Here is an 18148-nt window from a genome sequence, read left to right as displayed (position 1 = left end):
CCAGCCTACCCACCCAGCCCTCCCCACCTCTCTCCCATTTCCACCCTCCAGTGTAAGTCTTGCTATTAGTATAATTTGTATTCTGTATTTGATTGCTAAAAATAGCATGTGAATGTACTTTGCTTAATTAAGAGAGAGAGGAGATAGCCTACATTTAATTGTAGGAAAGTCACTAGGAAAGAGAGATACACTGACGATGAATTTACAGGTAATAGCTAGTTTGATGGCCATGAAAGATACCTTACTCCTATTGTTAGAGTGGATTGTGGAACAGGATCTGACAGATGAAGTCACTGCACAGCCGAATCTTCAAATGTGATTTTAGAATCTTAAGAATTTGATAATACATAATTATCTTTGACTTTTGGTTTTTACTGCATTTATAAGGAATACAACGACCATAGAATAATTTTTAATGTATGAAACTGACAGTGTTTTAAAAGTTGAAACGTGATCTCCTGCCTCTAAAATGCAATTTTTAGTGAGTCATTAATGACTCTCTCAATGTTCCTGATGATCTTTGACCCCCTTTTCGTTCTTAGTGCTGGGATCCTGGTTCTGAAGATCAGCTGTGCAGGGCATGCAGGTGTTAGCACAGCTGGCTTGCTGATGACAACTCTGTCCATATAGCTGTCTTGTGTGTCATCATTCATATGGTTCAGTGTCATTCTGACCTACCCAAGCTAAAAATGGTACTCCAGCTCAAGAGGGATTTAAAAACCTTGACACACTAAAGATAAGACACTACAGAATGTCACGTATCTGTTCCTAACAGTTGTTAGTTTAAACACATCTAAATAACTAATTTTATTGTTCATCTGTCTTTCTCATTTGGAGTAATTTACCCTAGAAAAGAAAATACCTCTGTGTGGAGGACTGTAAGAACTCAATTTATAAGTACACTTCTTTATTTTCAAGTACGAGTTTTGTGTATTCAAATGGCTCAAGGTCACAGTACTGTGTTTGTGGGGTGCACTCTATGGTCTATCACTTGCCTTACAGATTTTTCATGCTGACTAGTGCCTTTATAAGATGTCCGTGATTAAATCACTCTGTTTTCCAGCTTGATAATTTAATTTGAGGGTTCAGTTTCTCAGATCCTTAATTAGGATGTAGCCAGCTTCATAATTTGATTCAAGAGATCAGTTTTTCAGTTCCATGATTGGGATGTAGCTATAATATGCGGGGTGGTTGTGGTGGTGGATTTTGCCCAGTTCCTGGTGACAGCAACTGGCAGTCATTGGAGAGTTCTGGCTCTGCTCCAGTGTTGTAGGTGAGGTTAAATAGCCTCCCAGTAAAAGAAGGCGAGTTCTTCACTTCTTTTCAAACTGAGGGTCTGTGCCTGCCACAGACCCATGGGGCACCTGCTTCTGCCGCCAGAGTGCCGTGGCATGCAGCATGGCAGGCGTGTTGCATATGTCTTGGGACACCAAAGTTTGGGGATCTTCTGTGCGAGGCTGGGACCGTGTATGAGGAAGATTGCTGCACAGGTAACCGGTCTCAGTGTCATACCTGTATGTGTGTTGGTAGGGAGTGGAGCAGGGAGAGAGAAAGCATAAAGGAATGAACATGCCCACAGGTCTAGTGAAACTACTAAGGAAAGTAAGGATGCTTAAATAATAGTCTCTATTGCTTACCACAAAACTACTTTTCTGAAACTTACACACTTCTGCTAAGACTGCCAGACAGGGGATCAAGAGAAGGGAAAAAACAGTGTTGTTTTTTAGGTAGGGAAATGCAAGAAGTACCAAAATCTAAAACAGGTTCCTCAACTATTAACTGTTCATTATGGATAGTAAGAGGCGTTATTGCATTATTATTTCTTGTCAAGAGCACTGGACTCAGTAGCCTGATATTAGCGATGGCGGTAGTGGTTCCACAGGTGGATGGCAGCATTGAGTGAGCGAATGTGGAGAGTACTTTGGAAAGCATGAAGTATTTTTGGGAGCACTAATGGTGCTATTGCTAATGGAAATAGTACTATACTCTGTCCATTTTATTTATTTTTATTTTTTATTATTATTATTATTTTTTATTTTTTTAATCATTGTTCAAATACAGTTTTCTCCTTTTTACTCCCAATCCAGTCCCTCCTCCCACTCTGTCCATTTTATTAGTTCAGTATTTAAGGAGAAGGAAAAAGAAGCAGGGAAATATTCATTTAGATTAAGTATCCAATTTTTCATGTCATTTCTGTTGTCACACCATGCTTTCATACCTGCTTCTATCACTAGGCACTTAACCAGCGTCCTGGAACTAAGTATCTTTTTTTGTGATTCCCTCTTTCTACTGCCTTGTAGAATTTGTGAGTTTGGGATGACATTTGTATTTGATCACTTAGTTAAAATTGTCTGTATATATAACATTTTTCTTGCTACTATTGTTATTACAGAGTGTATTTAACTCTGGCCGATTCTCTTTTCTTTATATTTACAAAGGCTCTCCAGTATGCCTATTCTACTTCTTTAACAAAGTTTTCTGTTAATTGGATGTAAAACAGGTGACTGTAGTTGTGCCAGGACGGTTAGACCCTGTCAGTGTATACCAGACTACGTAAACTTCAGAATACATCAGGATATATGATACTCAGTTCATGAAACACTAGAAAAAAGGAGCCAGAAAATGTCTGAGATGATACTTTGTGTTAGTGATATGACTCACTAGAAATTATTCCCTCATTCTCTGGTAAGATGTGGTAATTTTAATAAACTTTTTAGATGGTGGAAACATATTGTCTTTCCTTCTTCACCTCTAAGGCAGGGATGGGCAGCGTTTTCTGTAAAGGGCCAGACTGTAAATATTTTAGGCTTTTTAGGTCACGTAGCCTCCACCTCAGTTACCCAACTCTGTCGTTGTAACAGGAAAGCAGCTAAAGACAATACCACATGACTGGGCATGGCTGTATTCCAATAAAACTTTATTTACAGTAACAGGTGATGGGTGGGGTTGGGTTCCCAGGTTGTAGTGTGTCAACGATACACTACTCTTGGTGCATAGGTTGAAAAATAGGGTGTCGGTTGCACTAGTGTATAGGATAAAAAATTAAAGAGGAAAGGGAAAGTACCAGGTATCAATGAATGTGGAAGGAAGTACAAGGTTGGATGGGACAAAGGAAGGCAGGGGTGTAAGCAAAGTGCTGTAACACATGAATTCAGAGTGATGAGGATGGAGGTTGCAGGAGGGAAGTATCATGGAGGTCTACATGTGAAGGGAATCTCATATGAACATTTGTTTTGAAGCATTGGTGACAATAATGGATTGGAGAAAATATAATTTCAGGGAGATTAACTATATGATGTAAAGTCCTGATATCAGTTACTTTTCCCAGGCATTCAAGATTCAGACATTACATACATTTTCTTACATGTGTTCTTAAGTGTATCTACTTTTGATCTCTACAACTTACTGCTTCTTCCGTGGCATCCTGTTGGTAAAACATAGCTAGTACTACATTTCATGGATTAAAAAAATTAGAACACTAGGTCCAGAGAAATTTATAGTTGTGCACAATAAAAGATGCAGCTTCAAATATTGGGAGTTGATTAGCTTTTCTAAAAATGATTAATTTAATTTCATCATTGATGTATCTAGCAGAAATAGCTTTTTGGTGTTAGGGTTAGAGTGCAGATCAGAGTCTTGTGAGTAAAGGCTAATCAGGGCCATAGAAATAGTACTGCATGGAGCTTGTGAATCACTGAATTCTGAAACTAGATAGTTATAATGAAATAAATATATATTTTATAACAATTTTTGACTTTTTAGAAAGTTTCATTTATTTTTCTCTGTACATCTCTTAGAGCATATCAGAAATATCTGCTTTCTGAAAGTATGTGGTAAGAAAGGGAAAATGCAGTTCCCAATTGTGAACTACTTTTTCTAAAACTAATTTTTAGAATGGAGTAATATAGGTATGTTTTTTTATTCTTTGTCAAAATGTAAAACTAAACCTTTATAGAGTGTTATAAAAACCTGCACAATTTGACAATTGGGATTTATATTATAAAATACTATGAAAAATCATTATGTTAGAAATAAAGTCAGCTATTTTGAAGTAAAAAGCATTGTAAATGAGGCCTGTCCGGAAGAAGTCCAGCCATTGTTACTATAATGAGAATGGTTTTGTGCAGCATCAATATAACCAATGGCAGCCAAGGAGAGTGGCCTGGAATACACTTGTGTGAACAATGATAACTTCATTATACTAGTCAGTGGGGGCGGTAGGTGCTGTTGAGTGAGCATGTGTACTGTGTGGCCACTGCACTTAGAATGACTGAATGGCCCTGGCTGGTGTGGCTCAGTGGATTGAGTGCTGGCCTGCGAACCAAAAGGTTACTGGTTCAGTTCTCAGTTAGGGCACATTCCTGGGTTGTGGGCCAGATCCCCAGTAGGGGTCACTCGAGAGGCAATCACACATTGATGTTTCTCTCCCTCTCTTTCTGCCTCTGTTCCCTTCTTTCTAAAAATAAATGAGTAAAATCTGGGAAATAAAGTGACTGAACAAATAAAGCAATGAATCTGCATCAAATTTTGTGTTAAGCTTGAACATTCCTCTGCAGAAACTATTTGGGTAATTCAGAAAGCTTTCAGGGACGATGCAATGAGTGCATCACAAATAAAAGTGTGGCATAAGGCTTCAAAGATGATCAAGAAGAAGGTGTGGCAAAGTTGCAGCAGGATCAAGAGACCACGTTAACTGTTTTTTGATTGGGAAAGTGTTGTCCATCACAAGTATGCCCCTCAAGGCCAAACAACTAGTAAGGAGTACAACCTCAGCATTATTATTGGTAGAAAGATGCAATACAGTAAAAAACAGACACAGCTATGGGCAACTGCTGATTGGCAGCTTCATCATGACAACATGCCTGCTCACACATCACATCTTGTGTACAGTTTTTTTGGCAAAACATCAAATCACCCAGGTGACTCAGCCCCTTACAGCCCAGATTTGGCATCTGCGACTTCTGGCTTCTCCCAAAACTAAAATCACCTTTGAAAGGGAAGAGATTTCAGACTGTCAGTGAAATTCAGGAAAATACAATGGGGCAGCTGATGGTGATTGCAACTGTGTGAGGTCCCAAGGGGACTTTGGAGGGGACTGAGGTGTCATTGTGCTATGTACAGTGTTTCTTGTATCTTGTATCTTCAATTAATGTCTCCATTTTTCATATTACATGGCTGGATACCTTCTGGACAGACCTCGTATATATTTTTTTATTGCTCACAACTATAAAGTCAGAGTGAAAAGGGTGTAGAATCTTAATTATAGGATGAATGCTGATGTGCTGTAAACAGAATCAATGGCTGTCTTTTGAAATTAATATTTAAAATCAATTTGAAATTATAATATAATTGTGGACAGGTGACAGTGGTGGTTTTAATTCACATTAAAAATTTGTGTTTTAAAAGGTGAACCTACTTTTCATTTTAGGGACAAATAATTTTACTATTCTAATATTGTTACTTCAGAACTTTTGACAGTAAAGGAAGTTACTTCATATTCTCATTTTTCAAAGGGATCATTTTGTACCCAATGGGTAGTATTTCCTAAAGCAATCCTGCTTAGTTCTTTTCTGATTTTAGTTACTTTGTTCTCAGTCTGCCTGTTCTGTGTTTTTTTTTTTAATGGACAACATGAATGCATTAAGGGAAGAATTCTTTTGCTAATGCTCTGGGTTGAATGTCTTCTCTGTTTATCTGTGTTCACAATGAAAATTTGGCTTGCCTCCTGCATTCTTTCTGAGTAGTCGCTCCTTTCCACTCTCGGGGTTTCCTTCTCGTCACCTTTCCTTCTCCTCCCTTCACTGCAGTTAGTTTTCCACTTGCCCTAGTGTCTGTTTTCTATTCTCTCAACACAGTGCTTTCACTGCCTTTACCATTGAAATAAAAGAATTCCTAGTCAATCTTTTTCAAGACTCAAAACACCCTTTGTCTAGAAATATTTGCAGAACAGCTTAGATGCCTGCTCTCGAAGTTTTGGTCTAATTTAAAAGTGGAAAAATTCTGAAATTAGAGTAGAAATATCATGGGTCACTGTCTCTGGATGGCACTGTCAACAATTAACAGATAGTTTATAATTAAATGGAAGTATTAACACATGCATACTATCCAAGTAATAATCATGCTCATCATTATATTTAGTGAAATAGCTGCATTTTGAGTTATTTCTTAAAAAGGAATTAAATAATGTTTAGTGAAAATGTAAATTCAACAATAAATCAGTTTTAAGGACCAAGTGCCCCACCTTCCTTTTGCTTAGAAAGTTAATTTAGAGAATACAGTGTGGCTTGCTGTCCCGTGTGTCTAGCCTCACAGAAGAAGTGTGGTGCCCGGTGATAATGGGGTGAAAGGGCCCCAGTGCTGGGCCGTGTCGTGGATCACGCACCTACATTGCTGGGAGCCTCCCACCCCCCTTTGCCCGTGTTAGCAATCTGCTTTTGTACTTTGACATCCAGGATTTCCCTTGTGAATTTTGTCACAGAAAAAAGAGAATCATCAATATCGCAGTTAAACTTGACTTTCAAAGCTAATAGTATCTCATTTGGGGGCTCAAATTTAATAAATTTTCTTTGATTCTGGGTGAGTTTTTAAACATCAAACAATGAATTGGCCAGGGTACAGTAAAATATTTAGATCTATTGACTATGGTTCAGAAGGGTAGAAGGCAAAACACCAGTGGTTTGATGTTGGTAAATTCCCAGTACCTTAATCCACATTAACGTTTTCTTTTATCTGAGTGCACATTGGTGACAAAAAAACCCAAAACATGAGAACATATCCATACATAAAAAATATAGAACTAAAGCAAATATATTTGTAAAATATGATTTATTCTGTTATGTTAAGTAAGTGTAATAGCATTCTCATTCTGACTGGAGAGTGTGTGTTACAGATAAATATATATTCTGAATGGGGACTCCGGCGTGCATGCAGTACCCACATTACTATAAAAGTTGCGTTCTAGTGCATGCTTTACAGCACACACTTTGACATTCACATATTGACAGAAATTCTTCACATCAACTTGAGAGTATAAGGCTTTTCTTGCCCATAAATTAGCATGAACAGTGAAAGATGTCATCATATATTTGTGTGTATTTGCTGGTTTAAGGAAATCCTATATAGTATGATAGTTCATTTATAAAACTAGAAGTGATTCAAACAGTTTTACAAGCTGACCATGTAGAACAGAAAAATGAAGGACAGGTTTTCTGTCATATACAGGGTAGGGCAAAACTAGGTTTACAGTTGTTTGTATTGAAAATAATACAGCAATTAATAATAAATACTAATATAAGAAGAAACTCTGTGTTTTATGTGCCCACAGCTGTAAACTTGGTTTTGCTCCACCCTGTATTATTGCCAAGTTACATTTGAAGTTGCCCAGGTGTAGAGATTAAATACATTTATTTGAGCGTTTGATGTTATTTTATACTTCTCCTCATTTTTACTCTTTCTACCCAGGCCATAAACACTCTGTTTATTCTGACTTTGAGCTAGTTGTGTGGTGTGTATCAGGTATATGGTACCAAGGAGATAAATTTTTAAAACCAATTCAGGCATAAGGAAAGTCAGAAAATATGCCTACATGTGAACATTCCTGTCATTAATCCATGTGATTAAAAATAAAAGCTCACTGATCTTAAAAGCAAATTAAAATTTGGAATTCTTAAGGCTTTTACTAAGTTTGGATTAAAAATGAAAATAATGTGTTTCTAAACATTTTCTCCTGTCTAGTATTTGTATTATGTAGGGAGTATTTTCTCATTTGTCCAGAAGGTGGCAGTGAAATATCAACTGCATGTGATTCCTATACTGGCTAGAGGATTGGTGTTTCTGCATATCTGTGAGATGTTTGTATTGTTACCTTTCCGAATACTTAAAATACAGTACAGACTCTACTGATTTTATTCATTACCTTATTTAGAAGTTGTGTGACTGAGTTGGTTTATATGTATTTAATTAATAAGACTCAAGTTCAAAAGGGCAAACAAACCTTTTCCTAGTATATTTTTAAGTATCCTTGTTTCTTGAGTATATTTGTTTTTATTCCAGGGTACATATTATTGAAGTTTTTTTTTCCAAAAGACTAGTACCTAATAATTATCTTGTCCAATATATATCAGTTAATACCAGTTAAGTTAAACATGTTATTAAGAAAGGGATAATAATTAGGAGATTACTATTTGTTTTTGATTTTGTGAATTTTTTTCTTCTTTCCTTTTTCTCTTCTGAGTGGAACAGTGAAAAATAATTCAAAACCTCTTGATCAGAAGAGCTCCAGTGACTCTTCCTCCCTCCCTCATTTCAAGCAGGAGGATGCTTTTTCTTCTTAACATTCTCCCCCAGCACTCTGAATTAGAGATTTATTTGCAACGAAAAATCAATTAGTCCTAAATTTATTCATGGATTTCAGGTCCAGCGATCAATGCAAGTCCACTCAGTGGGCTCAAGGGGACCCAGTTCATCCCAGTTAATGTGTCTGAAGGGGAATTACCATTGATGCTGTTTTTTTCCCTTTAGGTCAGAGATCAGATCTCGCTGTCACGGACTGCGGCAAGTAGGAATGACTTCACCCTGCAGCTACCCAAACTGCACCTGGAGACCTTTGCAATGGAGGGGCTCAAGGGCGGGCCAGAGGTTGTAGCGTGCCAGGTTAGAGTCTAAATAACATTGTTTGCTACTGAGACATGTAGAAAAATAAATTGTACTAACTGGAGAGAATGAAAGCCTCAAAATATGGTGAATAACATAATGGAGATGCAAATAATTTTTCTTCTATCATGTAAAACTATATTTCACAAATAACTGTTTTATTTTTTAAAGTCCCAATTCTTTCTATTAAATAATCCTGAAAGGTATTTTTTTTACCAAGGAAAATATGTCTGTTATAGCTAGGTACAGATTTAAAATACTACCTTTCTAACACAGAGGACAATAAGATGCTAGGCTGTTATCTTTTTAAGCTAGTCTCAATTTATAGCTCTTACTCTTTTAAAATAAATCAGTTTAGATAAAATTATTAGGAAAGATATTTGAAAATTTCAATGTTAATTTCCAAGTACATCCAACATTCTTACATGGTAATTCGTTTAATTTCAACAAATCTAGAGCTGTACTTGGCAGTATAGAGTACTTTGCCCTTTCATGTTTAGTTTTAATGAATGTTGTAATCTGTGTGAACTTGGTTAATTCATTTATGGAACTCAAAGCACCCACTCACAAAACCTCAAATAATGTTAAGAATAACTTAATAAAGAAAATTATTTTCAAAAACAATAATTTTCAGATGCTGCATGTATCTTTCTACGCTTTACTATTGTGTCATTTTTTCCCCAAAGGGTTAAATTTTTTTTAATTAGGCAAAACAACATTCAGTATTTGCTTTATTCTCTTTAAAATGCCCAATGCCTTTACTAGAAAAATCTCTGAACATTATCTAAACTATAAGGAGCCTGATATTTCAAAAGAGGTTGTCCTTGTTCAGAAGCACTCTAGATCTTTAAATTGTATTTAAAAGATAAATATCTCTTAAAACTCAGTGTTTCACATTTTGAAGTTTAAAATTAATTTTTTCATTCTTCAGTTTATGACTCCTTGAGATTTTAATTTTGTACAAATATCAATCCAAGTAAGGATGCATTAATTTTTTCTACGTCTTCCAAACCCTAATTTAATGTGTTATTTATACTCAAATTAATGCTCCACAAAGAAAAAGTAAATACTAGGGATACCATTTTGGGGGGCAAACCGTGAACTCTCTATGGTTTTGACATTTGTGAATGACGAGAAGGAAATGTGTAGACCCATATTTCAAACCACTGTTTTTCCAAGTTCTAGTAAAAATAGTTATGCACTTTACCATATACCTAAACACTTAGTGGCATATATTTTGGCTTAGTATTCCACGCAGAGAAGGGCACATGATTTGGGCCATAATAGTGTTTTACACAGACACGCAGAGACACCCACACCTTCGCACACCCGCACACCCATGGCTGGTGATATGCTTTGAGTACTTTGAGAAGGGAGGCCCTATGTTAACTGACGACCTGAATTATAATAATAGTACCATTTTATGTACCAGGTATCATGCTTAGCTCTTTAAATACATGACTTCATTTAATCCTCACGATGAATCTCTCAAGTAGATGTCATTATCTCCATTTTACAATTGAAAAACTGTAACTATCAGAGAGTTTTGGTACCTCTCCGAAGTTAGCAATAAGTGAGTGGCGGGGCCCAGAGCCCAGGTGTAAGACTAGGCATACTTGACTGTGCAGCCTGAACTGGTGAAATCTGACACTGAAAAATCTAGACACCTGTGTTAAATGGTCAGCGTAAAACCCTTTAAATCTATTAGTGGAGTTTTTCCTACATTTACAAAAATATTCATTCTGCATCTGTGTATGATGTGGGTCATAATTTATGTTATACTGTAGACAGATTCACAGATAAAAATTTTGTTTCCATTTGACAGGCTAATATTGTTGAACTCTACTTTCCACATTTTTACAGTATATAAATATGTGTGTTTGTGCTAAGTGTAGCTGTGTATTTAGTGTTTAGCTTTGTACTCAGCGCTGGTGGAGTGGAGTAATCAGTGAGAGCACGCCTACTGATTATCATGCAGTTGTGATCGTGTATGAACCATTTGGCCAACCCACACAGCTGTCATTGACAGAGAGAGAGAGAGAGAGAGAGAGAGGAGAGAGAGGAGAGAGAGGGGAGAGAGAGGGGAGAGAGAGGGGAGAGAGAGGGAGAGAGAGAGAGAGAGGAGAGAGAGAGAGAGAGAGAGAGAGAGAGAGAGAGGAGAGAGAGAGAGAGAGAGAGAGAGAGAGAGAGAGAGAGAGAGAGAGAGAGAGAGAGAGGAGACGGCTGGGAGGGAAAGAATAAAGGTCCAGTCTGTCTGTAGAGTGCAGTTTCATTTGTGAGGAAATGTTGGAGAGCTAGGAATCCCAGAGAGGCTCACTGGGAAAGTTACTTATACTGCATAGTGGGTTCCTACATCGGAAGTGCTCAGAACAGTGACAGGTGCATTGTAAACACTCAGTATTTATTTGTTAGCTCTCCACTGGCGTGAACGCTTCAGGAGGCCAGGACAGGCCAGGACCGTGGTGCTGTTCACTGCTGTGTCCTCAGAGCTCAGCACTGTGCCTGGAGCACAGAAGGCCCTCGGGGCATGTGGGTGAAGGAATGCCTGATTTCAGACACTGGACAGGCTGCCTCGGAGCTGCATTGCCTAAGTTGTGTGCACCTTTGAGAGACTGGGTATCAATTTTTTTACTTCTAGCTTTATTTCATTTAAAAAGGAAAAGTCCCCCAAACCATCTCATAAAAGGTATTAAAGGCTTAGAGCATAATAACTATACCTCTAGAAGTAGTACATTTTATAAATATATGTTTATAAACACTTCATTAGTAAGGCTTCATTGTGAAACCACTTGTTTATGAAGATTTTAAACAACAGTCTTCACCATAATAAATACAGTAATCCTTTAATCGCCCCTAACCCAACAGCCGGGCCATTACATAGCCCTTATTTGGTTTGCTTCTTTTGTTACGTGTTATACCCATGACTTTTAGGGCACCACAGTTTTTTATCTTTATACTTCTTTTCCAGGCATAGAAATTTCTTCCAGCTATTTTGTTGTATTTATAAAGTTAAATCATAAAAAGCACCTTGAAGGGAATTTGTTCTTATTTTTTATGTGTGGAAGAAAGAAATAATTATCCATTACCAACTGTCAGGAAATAACAGTATCAGACTCACCCTTGGTAAATTTTCACTCATGGTCTCCGCTGCTTAATGCAGCAGCCTTCCAGTTGCTGTACAGGAAATTTCTCCTTTTTTTTGACGTAGTTAGAAATTAAAGAAATGTTAGGCAGTTTTATGCAAATGATTGTATTATTTAGATATTTTCTTCTTTATGTTATCCCAATCATGTAAGCGAATTTTCAGATATCTGATTATTTTTAAAATGTGGACATCGGCCATTTACTGAATATGTCAAGTGCTGTTTTTTACATAAAAGGAATATAATGTAATTAAAATTTTTATTATGCTGGTTCATTATAGATGTAGACTATAATTTAACAACAGTATAAAGTATTCAGGTATTAATGTCATTTGCTTTTAAATACTACAACTTCATAAAATTTTGCTAATATTGAAAATTAGCTTTTAAAAGTTATCAAGGCTGTACATGGCCATGACAATAAGAAATTAGAATCTTAAAAGCATAGAAGAAAATTAAGGTCATTTGAAATTCTGCCATTCAGAGATAACCAGTGTTAACATTTTGCTATATATTCTTACAGTTTTTCTAGTTATTTTTTAGTTATAAATACAAACACTCATATACGTATCATGTGTATATAATATGTCTATATATATATATTTCAACAATAATTGGGCCACAGTGTTTTGTAAACACTTTTAAAAAGATTTTATTTGTTTTTAGAGAGAGGGGAAGGGAGGGAGAAAGAGAGAGAAACATCCAAGTGTGAGAGAAACACTGATTGGTTGCCTCTCGCACACCCCCAACTGGGGACCAGCCCACAACCCAGGCATGTGCCCTGGCCAGGAACCAAACCTGAGACCTTTCACTTTGCATAATGGTGCCCAACCCACTGAGCCACATCAGTCAAGGCTGTTTTGTAAACAGTTTTAAAACATAATGACATGTCACAGGTGTCTTTCATGTCAGTAAATGCAGATTTACCTCATTGTTGAGGACTGAGTTATATTCCACTATATGCATCTGGTACAGTATATTTAATCAGTTTTTTATTGATAGATATCTGAGTTATTAATTTTTCTAGTTATTATGAATAAGGTGGCAATGCATATCCTTTTGCAAACATTTTTGCAAGATCTCTTATGTTTTCCTTTAGAATAAATTAGTGGAAATGCTGCACTAAGAGGAAGCACGTGCCAAGGCCTTTGACACATACTTCCTGACTGCCCCTGAAAGGGACCGTTTCACTGTGCTCCTGAATGACTTCTGTGAGTCCCTCAGGCTCCTTTAGAGAATGGTTCTTCATTTTCTGGTACTAACAGAAAATTTTATCTTCCTTTTATAATTAGGTCTTCTCCGATTTTCAGATGTTCATTTTCATTGGGCCCTTAATTTATCGAGTTAACAGGGTTCAGCTTAAGAGTTTCCATGGTAAAGTAAAGAGTGTATTTTGTGACAGCTGTTTGTCCCACAGATAGTCTTTTGCATTTATTTTTGAGTCCACAACTGTGCTTTGACTGCTTGATGTTATTGGATATCTGACTTTCTTGATAGGTGGGATCATTTTTGTACAGAGATATCAAAAAGATTTTGGGGTTATCCAAAGTTGCTTTTTATGAGAGTGTGCATAATTCTCTTTAAATTCTAAAATAAAAATATCTTTTAATTTAAAAGTAAAATGATCAGAATTGGTTTGTAGAATCAAACAGGAAGTTGAAAGGCTACCTTCTTCAAGGGTTGGAAAGTAATTCCCACAGAAGAGCTGTTTGTTAGGGGAACACAATTAGCATCCAGTTCATCTGGAATAAATGCGTTTCTGTGGGAAAATGCCATCCTCTGTCTTATCTAGCTGTTGGACAGCTGTAGTCTCCGGTTCTATGAGGAATCTAAATGTCCTATGCAGGAGACCTCCTGTGAGGATGAATATAAGAATTAGTGTATTATTTTTTGTTGTTGGCACCTGGGAGAGTAAATGACATTTTTCTGATGTGTAATATTGCCTGAAAGACATTTTTATTTGCTAGTTAAAATTTTAGAATTCTCCTCTGAAGATTTGATGATGCACAAGCATACATTATTTCTTCAAACTTTCCTGGTAACAGTGCTATCACTGATATTGGAGGGAATGGAGTGTCGTGTGGGTTAAGGTGTTAATGTTAACACAAGGACTAGTGTTAAGGATGTATTATTGCAGATTGGGATGGTAATTATTAAATAATTAAACAGTAGCATTTACACATTGGTTATAATCATTGTGAGTTTTGCCTTGTTGTCCTCAATCTGTATCTTAATACTTTCGTTTTTCATGAACAGGGAGACTTTGCTGCCGAATTGGCCTAGCACATCCGTCATTAGTGCAGTTTTGGTATCAACACGTCTTCTCACCCTTCCTCCTCCTTTCTTCCCTCCCTCCCCCCATTGGACGTGCACTTTTTTTGCTGGTGGTGATAATGGTGTGGGAGGGGGTGCATCAATCAGAATTTTAGGACAGAGTCTTGAGAGTAAGAGTGTAAAATTATGTGTTTTTTTTTCAGATATTTTACCAGGTGATATATGGTACCATTGTTTTCTTAGTGTTCATATTTTATTTTAAAAGATTCACTGTTAAGAAAGTGGTTTTTTTTTCACATATATTGTGAAAACAGTCTTGGGCACCTACCTGATAACTAAGACTTCTAAGAAATATCTGTTAAAGCTAGGAGTTCAACAAAGTTTTTTAAAAAGATATTTAGCAGGTGAGACATTTCACATCCTGCATCGTAGGCTTTATTGCAGCACAGTAGTCTTCTGAAGCAACAGGTTTTTAATTTTTTCTGTTGGGACTTCCATTTCTTTTTTGCCTTTGGAAAATGACAGGATGACATCACAGGACAAGGAGATGCATCAGCAGAAAGCTCCTGCTCCACGGGCTCCCACACTGAGGAACCTCACAGCCCTTCCTCCTCCACTCGGCTGGGAGTGTTCATGAGTTAGTTACTCCCAGTGGACTGACTGGTGTCAGTCTTGGAGCTGACACCAAGTAAAATCTGATAGGAATTCTTTAAAAACTATGCATGAGTCATAAAGTGCCCGCCTTTTTATCATTTCTTCTTTTCTTTATTACAAGGAAGACTATTAGGAAGAAAATAAACTCGCAGCAGAGTCGGTCTCACAGAAGGCTGACGAGGTTATGCGACTGTACCCGAAAGTGACAGGGTTGGTCACAGAGCAGATAAGGTCCTTCCCCCTGTAGGTACAAATACGCAGGTAGCAGGAGTTCTCATCACTTTATCTAACTGTTGTCTTTTCCTCATGCAACACAGCATTGTCTCTCCTTGTGAAGGATGAAACATGAGTCATCCTGGTGGAGCTGCAAGTGCCACTGGAGCTCTGCTCTAGAATCACTATTTGCTGTGAGCTCTCGGCCTTTAACTCTCCCCTGTCGGCTTCTCCTCTCTGATGTGGAGGCGATGGCGCCCATCCCTGTTGCATCTTGGGGCAACTGTGGCGATCACGTGATGTGCATGAAAGAGCTTTGAAAATTAAATAGCACCAATAGATATTTTTTAAATTGTTTTTTCCATTAAATATTTGGCATATAAATGTTCCTTGGTCAGGTGTAAGCTTGCTTAGTTTTCAATTTCAGGTTGAGATTTTTGCCTTTTTAAAAGACAAGCAAGTAAATCAGATGATAGGCAAGTTGGCAACTGAGAACCTGTGCAATTTTCTGTATGTCATTGAGTTTTTCTGGAAACATTATGTTGATAAGAATGAGGATCACTTTCTTAAGAGCATAGTATTTGGAAGCTATAAAATGATTCTATTTGCTGTGGGAAGGGGCAAGCAGCTTAGGATTGGAGAAAGCCTAGTGGAGGGTCAGGATGCCTGGATTGCAGTCCTGGCCCTGCGGTTCAATGCCCTTGGCAGGTCACTCCCCAGCACTGAGCCCACCTCCTCATCTCTGAGTGGGGTCAGTGACGCCTGTCTTCCACTCTCCCTCATAGGATGGCATGCATGTGAGTGTGCTTTTTGCACTATAAAGTGCTAAATTAATATAAGCTATGTTGGACTGAACTGCAAACAAGCCTAGGGAGAGGGAAAGCGGCCTAAATATATTGAGGAATACATTAGTGTTTTGACTCTCACAGGTTTTTGACTGTTGACCTGTTTGATACAATGTTCACTTCAGTAGCAACATGTTCAATCGAAAGAATAAAAAATGCTCCACAACTTCAGTGTTTCCTTACAGTTCAGCACAAAACCACTGCAAACACTTAGGCGAATGCCTGCCGTAGACTTCTCCTGAATAATTATCACACAGAGGAACTGGAGCATTACTACTGTTTTTCTATTTTGTGTTTTGACTTCACATTCCAGCTCTGAGACGGTGATGACATTTGCCTGTACGTGAAATGTTTGAGACATACTTAGTAAAAAACAAACAAAAAAAATCACAAAACAGGAATGTACAGATCTGCTTTTTTTTTGTTTGGTTGTAACTTTTAGTTCCATTTAGCTTAAAGCAGATAAACTGCTGAATGATATGAAGATAATTTCTTTGTCATTAATATTAAGAGGCAGAGACTAAATCCCAAATTTGACCCTTTTTCTGTTTTTCTTTTTTGAGGCCTATTTAAGTGTAAGAATAACCTTACTAGATAATACCTTTTAATGCATATTTTTGAGAGACGGAAGCCTGTGAGCACTTGAACTTTAAAGTGCTACAGCAGAATGGCTCTTCATTTTAGCTACTTGGACAAAAAGAGGGTTTGATGGATGCATAGTGAAGACCTGGGGAAGGAAGGGTTATCTACCAACTGAGTGAGTTTATTATGGCCTAGTGATTTGCTGATTGATTTCATTTGCTGTCAGTTAAGGCTCTCTTAATGTCAGTTTTCTTTGCATAATGCCTTGAAATAAAGACTAATGAAGTTCTTCAGATTGATGCCGCTTATATAAACTGACCCTGATTTGCCCTATTCTACATGACAATTTAAGTGACAGCAGTTAGAGGAAAATACAGCAATGAATATGCAACTTAAGGATTAAGGGAAATGCAGTAAATCATTCAGTCTAAAACTAGGTACAAAAGTAATTTCTTGTAATTTCACAGATGCCTTAAATTTTATTAGACTGTTATTACTCTCAAGGGTGTGTGTATAGATGTATATTAAGCTACATACCATATATATACACATACATATGTGTGTGTATGTGTATATATATATAGAGATAGAGAGAGAACTGAATTGAAAAGGAACTAAAAGTGATTCTATATCTTTTCAAATGATAGTAAATCTTTTTCTTCCCACTTATTTAAACTTGGAGTTGTCAGAATCACAGTTTAAAAAATATTTTACTTGAGGTTGCGTATATGCTGCATATTAAGTAACCAGTGAAATGTAGAGTGAGTACTTTTGAAGCTTTAAAGTTTCAAAGCCTTCTATTAATAGTAGTAGTAGCACGGCCTCTCCTACCCCACCTTTTATTCAGTGGCCAAAAGTCTCATAGTGCTGACTAGGAAGAGGTGTAACTTTTGGGGGGGGGGGAGACTAACCTAAGAAGTATCTCACTGAAGAAAACATGAAATATTAATATTTTAATATCTTTTCTCAGTGAGGGCTGTTGAACTCACACTGAGCAAATAGATTTGCTTCAGTGTTGTAGGACAGTATTTTATTCGGAGTCTGTAATGCATAGTAGTCAAAATGAACCTGGCTTGGTTTCATTAGGCTTAGAAGGAGAGCATAGAAAACGGAGCCCTGCGGTGAAGAGAGCGCTTGGGTTCTGGTCCTGTGGTTGCGGTTTAGCGAATTGACACTGAAGAAACCTAAGACATATTTGAAAGTGGCATAAGTTCTATATTTGCAAATAAAGTTTTACAAAGTTCTCATACCTTAGATCTGAGGTCAAATGATTATTTGATAGAAGGATTTTGCCATACAATTTGAAATCTGAAAGAAGAAACTCCATGTTCTAAAATTGAGGAGGAAATTAAAGCACACATTTTATCCATGTACATTTGTTAAATTATGCCTCAGGACAAAACAGGACAGCAAGTCTTTTGGGGACACTTAGTACAGGGTCTTTCACAAACCCCCGGCAGATAGCAGTTATGATTATTATTACTGAGACAGTGTGTGTGAGTTGAGGAAGGTTATGATTCTTCATCAAGTGAAAGGATATTATCTAAAAGTTTTGGATATTTTATGTTATCACCAAGTTTTTAATTTATGCAAATAAGAGGTTAAATTTCTTGGTAGCTTTGAGCGATAGGTAGCAACAAAATGCTCAGAAAACTGATGAGTTGGAGGCAAAACCTGGCCTGACCTAATGTTGTGGCAAAACCTGAGAAGCAGCTGGGCGAGGCTCTTCCTAGGCTCAGCCGATCCCCTCAGTGCGACTCTTGAAATGTTTTGCTGTAGAATGTG

General features: G+C 37.3%; 1 protein-coding gene across 6 annotated transcripts in view; it reads left to right on the top strand.

Annotated features, from left to right (window-relative positions):
* Positions 1-18148, top strand: part of CCDC171 (coiled-coil domain containing 171) — a 372925-nt gene that overhangs the window by 221271 nt on the left and 133506 nt on the right. For all 6 annotated transcript variants that reach the window (XM_045840936.1, XM_045840939.1, XM_045840937.1 and 3 more), the window contains one exon: positions 8521-8652. In XM_045840936.1, coding sequence (XP_045696892.1) covers positions 8521-8652 — 132 coding nt within the window. The remainder of the gene's footprint in view (positions 1-8520; positions 8653-18148) is intronic.

Source organism: Phyllostomus hastatus, unplaced genomic scaffold, assembly GCF_019186645.2.
Source record: "Phyllostomus hastatus isolate PE091 unplaced genomic scaffold, TTU_PhHast_1.1 phas_contig_34, whole genome shotgun sequence".
NCBI classification, from domain to species: domain Eukaryota; kingdom Metazoa; phylum Chordata; class Mammalia; order Chiroptera; family Phyllostomidae; genus Phyllostomus; species Phyllostomus hastatus.
This window is presented reverse-complemented; position numbering and strand designations above follow the sequence as displayed.